The sequence below is a fragment of the Cupressus sempervirens genome, chromosome 10 (genome assembly GCF_028749045.1).
Source record: "Cupressus sempervirens isolate cs-2001-9-10 chromosome 10, ASM2874904v1, whole genome shotgun sequence".
Taxonomy (NCBI): domain Eukaryota; kingdom Viridiplantae; phylum Streptophyta; class Pinopsida; order Cupressales; family Cupressaceae; genus Cupressus; species Cupressus sempervirens.
This window is the reverse complement of record NC_143127.1, coordinates 71,624,287-71,632,576: the sequence shown is the minus strand read 5'-3', so window position 1 is coordinate 71,632,576 and position 8,290 is coordinate 71,624,287. Positions and strand designations below refer to the sequence as shown.

Below are 8,290 nucleotides of genomic sequence, written 5' to 3'. Positions count from 1 at the left end.
TCTTAGTATATTTTTTAATAGAAAATGACTATTCATCAAAAAAAAACGTAGACTACCCAAAAATAGATCACTCAATATCATAAACAATAAAAGAAATCATTTGTTTCCATTGAATTTCAATTCAATTAATCTTTGCCTTCCAATTCATATATGTCCCTAAACATTTATTAAGAAAGCATGTTACCACATTAGACAACAAACTAAAAAGGTTGAAGCTATCTCTAGACCCATATAAGCCATTCATAGACCTATATTACTATAAGCCATCTATGAACCCAAAAAGAAATCACCTAATATCATGAACTATTAAAGAAGACATTTAAATTCAAGGGGTCTTCCTCTTCCAATTCGCCACCCAATATCATGAACTATAAAATAAGTTTTTTAAATTCAAGGGATCTTTCTCTTCCAATTTACAATTGTTTGTAAATATTAAATAACACATATTACTACATTAGACAACAAGCGAAAAAAAGGGTGAAGCTATCTCCACATCCATAGTACTATAAGCCATTTGGAGATCCATATCACTTAAAATTATCAATAGATTAAAAAAACAAATCAACTAAAAATAAATGTCCAATCCCATGAACTATATACCATTTATTTCTATTTTATTTCAATTTTTACTAATATTTTCCTTTGAATCCATATTAGGGGAAACGAGCCAGTTGTCGCCCATATAAGCAATGTCACCCACCTCACACTCTACGAGTTCTACAAAGAGCTTCGTAAATAAGGTAAAGCCAAAAAGCCAAAAGATCTCCACTCACCTAAATAAGTTAACCGAAAAAATAAGTGAACCGAAAATTAGGATTAGAAACTCAGGGACTACTAGGCGGTAACGGAAAATGATGAAGCCTGGACACAAGTCAAATGGGCAACCGTGATTTAGTCCTGTGAGAAGGTGTTGGAGAGGAGGGAAGCAGATTGTGAGAAATGGGAGGGCCCCCTGTGTACGGGATCAGGGCAACAATCTGACATGTCCATTACTAAACACATCATCCCCTCTTTGAAAAATGATGGCATTCATTGTTTTCCATTACTTGAAATAGTGCCGGGAGACACCAGAGAAGCCGTCCGATAGCGATAGACGGCTGTAAATCATTGTCACAATAATGCGCGGCCTGGTAGAGGGAACAACTTTCAGAAGGAAAGGTAAGAGGTGCAGAACGCATAAAAGGTAGTTAAAATTTTAATTATTGAAGAATGGGCCAGGCCAAGAATGGGCGCGGCGGGGTGGGGAAACCTACCAGGCTATGTAAGTAGTTGATTTGACTGGGGGGATTTAAAGCTGTATCCCCATTCATCTAAGGATACTTCATACAAGCATTCGCTTATTTTTGTTTTGTTTCTTGAGCAAATGGAAGAGAGGGGGCTTCCTCTTGCCCCTCATCTCCTTCAACATACATTGCGTTCTCTTTGCCTGAATTCCAATTGGGTTTATGCGGTCTTCTGGAGAATCCTCCCGCGCAGCTACCCTCCTCCCAAGTGAGCCCTCACAACTCCATTTCCTGAGCAGTTTAGGTCATTGTGAAACTGGTTTGCAACACATTTGTCCCATTTCTGATCATGTTTCATCCTCGGCTTGATCATCATATCCTTGTCTGGTATTCTGACCTGGGCAGGTGGGATGCAGAGACTGGAACTGGAATGTATGACAGATCCAAGGGAAATAAAAGGAATTGGTATTGATTATATTCAACGCATGAGGGATTCAATCTTGTTTTTGTTAATTTGTATTAGCATTTAGAACACATTCTGTGATACGGGATAGTTTTGGATTCAATTGTGTTGATTGTATTTTGTATCAATATTTGACATCACATTCCACATTCCAATGATGCGTACGTATTTTTGGATTCAATTTTATGGATTTATTTGTATAGACATTTAGGGCACATTCCATGATCCTATGAATGTTGTTAGAAGGGGAATTTCGGAAACCAGGCCTTGTTGCTTGACTAGGTCAGTCTGTGTTTGTGATCCAGGATATTAGCATGGGAAGATGGATTTTGTGACTTCGGTACATGTTCAAAGGCTGCAATGGACTCTAAAGCTCGGGAGTCCGATGATGGTTCTAGGAAATCTCGGGAGTCCGATGATGGTTCTAGGAAATCAGCTCACAGAAATGAGGATTTGGGCTGCGGATTGCAGCCTGATCTTTTCTTCAAAATGTCTCATGAAGTCTATAACTTCGGTGAAGGGTGAGACGCAAAGATTCACTATAGTGTTGAGAATTCAAGAAATATTTCTGTTGATTTCCTTAGGTTTCTTTGTCAGCGGGGCCATAAGGTTTTGGTTCAATGGTTGAGAAAGAGATTTATGTTAGTTTCAATTTCATCCTCATTATTTCTGGCTGACTGTTACTGGCCTGTGAATTTGTTTTCATTTTTGTGCTAATGTTATGGTGATTGATTTCCAGCCAAAATATGAGGTTCTGTTTAAGAGAAACTCATTTATTTTTCTAAGCACTGTTCATATTATAGGCTGTGCTTATGATTTTGTTGGGCCTGTGGTAAGGCTGATGGGCAAAGTGGCAGCAGATGGCAGCCATAAATGGATATTTCGAGACCCACTCGATCACGAAATTAGCTTTCTTTCACCCTGGCATAATTCTATCGACCCAGTAAGTAGTAATCTACTAATAAAACTGTTACCCAACATTCATTTCTTTCTACTGGAGTAATTTTGCATGGCAGTTGTGTAAAAAGTGTACGCAGTACATGAAATTTAATGGTTCATGAAGCGTCAATTCGCTTTTGCAGCATCCACGTACATGGGAAGCTCAGTTCAAATCTGGAATTAAGGTGAGCCCACTAGCCTATTATTCATATTTTTTCTAACATAGAGTTATGGAATTAGCTTTAATTGCACCCAGCCGACTTAATTTTAAAATATCACTTTTTAATTAGATTATGTAAGCATTTTTCTTCTTTCATATTCTCGATCATAGTCCATGATTAATTATAAAAATGCACACATAAAAGAAAAGATTGATGATGGAATATAATGATGGATTACGTCTGTGATCCTGATAACGTATCAAATAACATATCATGGAATGTGATCTGAAACGGCAATGTTTAAAAACTCAATTATGGAATTCAGTAATATTCTGAAACATTCACATATGCCCAATCATAAATCTATTTTGTGGAATTACTATAGGGCTACACAAATCTCAATGTTGGATCGTTTCTAATTACCCAATACATGGAATTCATGTGTGCACTGTGCAGACCATCGCTGTAGTTGCTGTACGGGAAGGACTAGTTCAACTCGGTGCAACTAAAAAGGTAGAATAACAGTACGCATTGAAATTCACAATTGAAAAGAGAAGGACAGCGCTTTGTTTATGGCAACCAGCTTTAATGGAGTTTTTTATTGTTCATGACCAGCTTGATAAACGCAATAACAGCTATAACAGTACAGTCATGCATGAAAATTCTTGACCTACTGCACTTTTAGGGTACAGTCTGTCATGGTAGCACCCTAACTTCGCGTTTGTGTGGCATTGTCTCGATTCTAATATAATACAGTGATAAGATCGCGAGTGCACCTTTGACCATATCCTCAAATCTGATCAACACTGCTGTTGAGTTTAATGACCAGTATTATAGTTCAGAATTAAAAACAGATCCTTCTCCTAGTGTCTTAAAACATCAATCACAATGTTTATGTTGGGGTATCTTAGCTGTAGACAAGTTTAAATACCTAATCACACTGGCAAATAATAGATGACCTCTTTAATAAGAATACTATGATTCTATTTGTTACTGGCAACCATGTCCAATAGTGTTTTGTTATTGACAACCATGCTTAATAGTGTTTTGTTACTGATAACCATCTTTAATGCAGTTTTGCTATTGCCCCAATGCCAACCAGCTTTATAAAGGCAAAGGAGGTATCGCGTACAATCAGGCTTAAAGATCCTTGGCCTTTTGCACTTCCTAGGGTACACTTTTCTCTGGTAGCACCATAACTTCTGCTTGTGTGCCCTTGTCTGATTACGATACAATGATAAGATAACAAGTACACCTTTGACCATATCCTCAAATCTCAATACTGATCCTTTTAGATCAGAACTAAGAAGAATTAAGAACAAATCCATCCGTTAACGATTATGTTAAGGACCTCTTAGCTGTAGACATTTGAGCACTACACTGGCAAAGAATGTATAAAAACCCAACGGCATGATTTGCATATATTCTAAGTCACGGGTGCCTGCAACTGACAATCAGAATCCCTAAATCTGGATGCTTCTTCTTGGCTGTACAAAGGATTCACATAGATAGACACATGAATTTTTAGCTGAGGCTAAACATAGCTTACAGCCTTCTCACAAAACTAACTTTGGTAATTGGGTTTTTTTTAGCATGGTGATGATGGGTCCACTTAACTGGTCAATGTTCTGCTTGCTAAATGAGTCCTACCAAGAAATCTCAGTGACATTCTAAAATAAAGTGTTGTTCAGTTTCTACATTTTCAAAATTGCAAAAACATACAAACTCTCTCTTCCCGAGTCAAGAATCTTTTAGCCTCTTCCATCCACCCTTTGAAATTGGTTGCCTGTAAGGTTGAGCATGCCAACAAATGATAGCTTAGAATCTTTATAATTGGATCCAGCAGAGCAGATAGTATTCATCTAATGGTCGGGGTCTGCCATGGGTCTGACCCGTAAAGTTCCAAAAAAAAAAAAATATCACTTACCCCTACTCTGACCTAACCAGATCTGTTGTGTGCTGTACAGGTCACCGAAGATCTAAATTTTGTGGTAGTCCTGCAGAGGAAGTTCATCTACTTGCAGACAATTCCAGGGGTCTTTCTCCCTCACCCCACCAGCCCTTCATCAGGTACAGAGACGATCTGCCCTTCATCAGGTACTAAGGTTGGTTTAGTGGGAAGGTTGTTTCATAGGTTATGTTTAGGTTGGTTTAGTAGGAAGGTTGTCTCATAGGTTATGTTTAGTCTCATGAACGTTAAAAATCTATCTATCTACCAATCAGGTACAGAGACGAGCTGCAGTGGGCTGGAAAAGCGCCTTTCTTGGAACAAGAACAGTGAAGATCATATGAGATCAAGGCAACAGATGATGATGATGATGCCTCCTCCACCAGTGATGCCATCCATGTCAAGCTTGGAGGCACTCCTGTCAAAGCTCCCATCAGTAACAAACACCACAACACCTCTGAGCACTCCCAACGGCTTCCTCACAAGATCCCTGAGCTGTCCCCCTCACCCTTTTCCACAACCCTCCACATTTTTGCACAATCCCCAACAAATTCTGGGGCCTCCACCTCTGGACGAATTCCCCAGCAGTCAAGATCATGAAAATGGTGGGACAGAAATGGATTCTTATTTCACCCAAGTCATTGATTGAACTCATGTATAAACAGTGAACACCCTTCTTAGAATAATAAAACAAGCCGGAGATTGTAATTAACAGAAATCTCATGAAACGGCGTGCCATGGCCTGATGATAATTTGATTTCCTCCTCTTGTTTCTGAGTGGCAGCTTTCTCGTCTCCATTATTATTGTTATATTATATGAGAAAAAGACTTGCAGATATTTATACGCAGCATTATTTTATAGCCAGCATCTCTTGTTGCACCTGACATTGTCGATACAGTAATGATATTTTATGTCTCTGTCGACCCAATTTGTCATGTAAGTTTGCAGAGGTAAGGCCATGGAGCCCAGCATAAAAGGTAACTGCAATTACCCAACTTGTATATTCCATGCTTATCTATGCACTTATTGGATTTGTATAGTCGAGGCTTCGTTGGGGTCGATCTCATATTCTCCAGGGATTTTCTTTATGGGAAAGTCGTGGGGTTCTGTAGTTTGAAGCTTTTGCTATAAATCATACATGTAATTTGGTTTTTAGTGCAGAACGTCGATGGCATGATTCATTTCTGTTTCTGCTCGATCATGCGCAACAGATGTTCCCGTCATACTTTCCTTTGCTTCTTTCAACTGTGTAGCAACATACCTTTCTTCATATGGTATTGAGTTTTTTAAGCTAGTATTTATTTTTCTCTTGTGGAGGGAGCGTGGCGCTTGTGTCTCATCATATGGAGATTGAGGATTTTTGAAGTAAAATCAAGTAATTATTATTTAAATAAAATAGTTCAAGATTAAAATTCCTTATTGTCAATGGGTTGAAATGGATAATTACAAGCCCTTCGTTGTATGAAAAAAGAAAAGAAAAGGTTTTAGTTCAAGATTCGCACTCCAAAAAGTATTTCTTATTATTTTTGAGATAGATTATTTAATATAGTTATATTTTTATACACATTATTTCCACAATCATTTCCACAATCATTATTGTAATATGCATGACAATTTTTTTTATTTCAATTGTATTATCATTTTTCGTAAAAAATTTAGATTGAATATAAGTATATTAAATTAAATATTAATATAGATAAGTTAAAGCAATTTTTAGATAAAGATAAACTAGCGCTTGCACTATAGGAGGTGCAATGGTGTAGTCCATAGTGGTATATCCAACCATTTTTGGTGAAATTGTTTAATATATTGATTCGATAAGAAACAACTTAATCTAGAAAAGAGAAAAAGATCAACATAACCAATAAATTGATTACTCTACTATGAATTGAGAGTTACAACTCCCTGTTAAGATTTGCAATCAATCAAATATTGATTATGTCTTTAACCAAAAGACAAGAAGGCATTAACATTCACCCATCAACATGGAATGAATGTGATTATAGATTTAAATAAATGAGAAAAGAATAATCGGATAGCCTACAAAGTACCTATTATCTATTTCCATTATAGAGAAGTAAAAGGGAAATTTTAACATCTTTCTCGCATATATATGAATACATACAAAACCATGAGATTTTGCAATATTTCATATACTTAATTAGAAAAGTAGGAGAACAAAAGGAATGTGATTGGAATGACCACATGATCATTTTCAATCAGAAAAATAAATCTCACTCCACAAGATTGGAAGATATATTTATCTTTATTCCAAATAAATAATAAGATAAACATAAGATCATGTTATCCCTGCTCTCAAAACAAGTTATACAGAAATCAAAATATATTTTTTTCCCTCATCTTTGTTATGATCATAACTCATAAAAATGTATTCTTTCTTTCATGCAACCACATGATTGTTGGAAAAGAAGAACCCCCCTTACCTCCAATTTCTGCAATAAATAGCTTAGTGTAACCTTTCAATTTTTATAACTGAGTCTTGATTTTAAAGAGGAAGCAATAACCATTCCACATTCTTGTGAAACTCTTGTTGGATTTAAATAGTTGTACATAAGAGAGTACAAAATTTTTAATTTACCTTGCAACCCTTTTTAAATTATTTTGCCATGGGTTAACTAGACCTTCTAGAGCCACAAAAAATTGGTGAGGAGTTGTGATATTTAAAACTATATGTGGTTTTTACCTATTTTTGAACACCTCTCTAATTCATGGTACTTTTGTAAACTGACCCTACTAGCCATATTACTTTAAATTTTCAAAAACCTTTTTTTATGCATTTTTGAATTGGCAAATATATATGTAGATTTGACTATTGTGTTGAACCTAATTGTCATTCTGAACCTTGAACTTTGAACCTAAACTTTTTGAAACATGATGATTTTGAATTATCTACACATTTGAAATGGTTGAACCATTTGAAATCGAAAGTCCTTGGAAATTGAACCATTGGGTTGTTTGCAACTTTGAACTCGAATTTGCACCAACATTTTGAACTTTGAACCTTGAACTATTGATTCGAGGTTCAAGTTCAGTATGATGATTTGCTAAACTAAAACTTTGAAGAACAATTATAAATTGATGGATCAACTCAATCTATGAATTTATGAACTCTTGAATCTCAAACCTAGACCTGAACTTCTAAACCAATAAACTTGAACTATGTGGTTCAAGGTTCAAGTTCAATATGATAACTTGGGGTTGGAGGTCTATTTTGATAGGCTTATACTTAGATATTAATAACTTTTACATATGATAAAAACAATTCAATCACTCTGGTGTGAATCTAGGAAATTTGTCTCTCAACAACATCTCCAAAATGGAGAGAAATCCAACAATTAAATTTGGAGATATTGCCCCCACACCAAGACTATTTTTTTGAGATTGTCATTTTGAGATTCAAACTTTGAACTTCTAAACTTGATTAGATCTTCAAACTCTAAATTGTTAAATTCTAGCCGTTGACCTAAAATTTGAACTTGTAAGCTCGAACCAATAAACTTTAAACTATTAAATTTGTGTTGATTTGCATTTTTT

The 8,290-nt window shown here is 35.9% G+C and overlaps 1 protein-coding gene across 4 annotated transcripts; it reads left to right on the top strand.

Moving 5' to 3' along the window:
* The first annotated feature begins 843 nt into the window (after positions 1 to 843).
* LOC149532632 (protein RICE SALT SENSITIVE 3-like) lies at positions 844 to 6,042 on the top strand. 4 transcript variants are annotated; one of them, XM_089805812.1, is made up of 8 exons: positions 844 to 1,491; positions 1,629 to 1,688; positions 1,992 to 2,207; positions 2,524 to 2,629; positions 2,769 to 2,810; positions 3,243 to 3,299; positions 4,754 to 4,856; positions 5,010 to 6,042. In XM_089805812.1, the coding sequence occupies exons 1-8, from the start codon at positions 1,364 to 1,366 to the stop codon at positions 5,381 to 5,383; spliced, it is 1,086 nt and encodes a 361-aa protein (XP_089661938.1). In that variant the 5' UTR covers positions 844 to 1,363; the 3' UTR covers positions 5,384 to 6,042. The 4 variants fall into 4 exon arrangements, with proteins under 4 accessions (XP_089661938.1, XP_089661937.1, XP_089661940.1 ...); XM_089805811.1 differs by having other exon boundaries at positions 1,071 to 1,491; positions 4,754 to 4,883; XM_089805814.1 differs by lacking the exon at positions 3,243 to 3,299 and having other exon boundaries at positions 1,071 to 1,491.
* Positions 6,043 to 8,290: the final 2,248 nt, after the last annotated feature.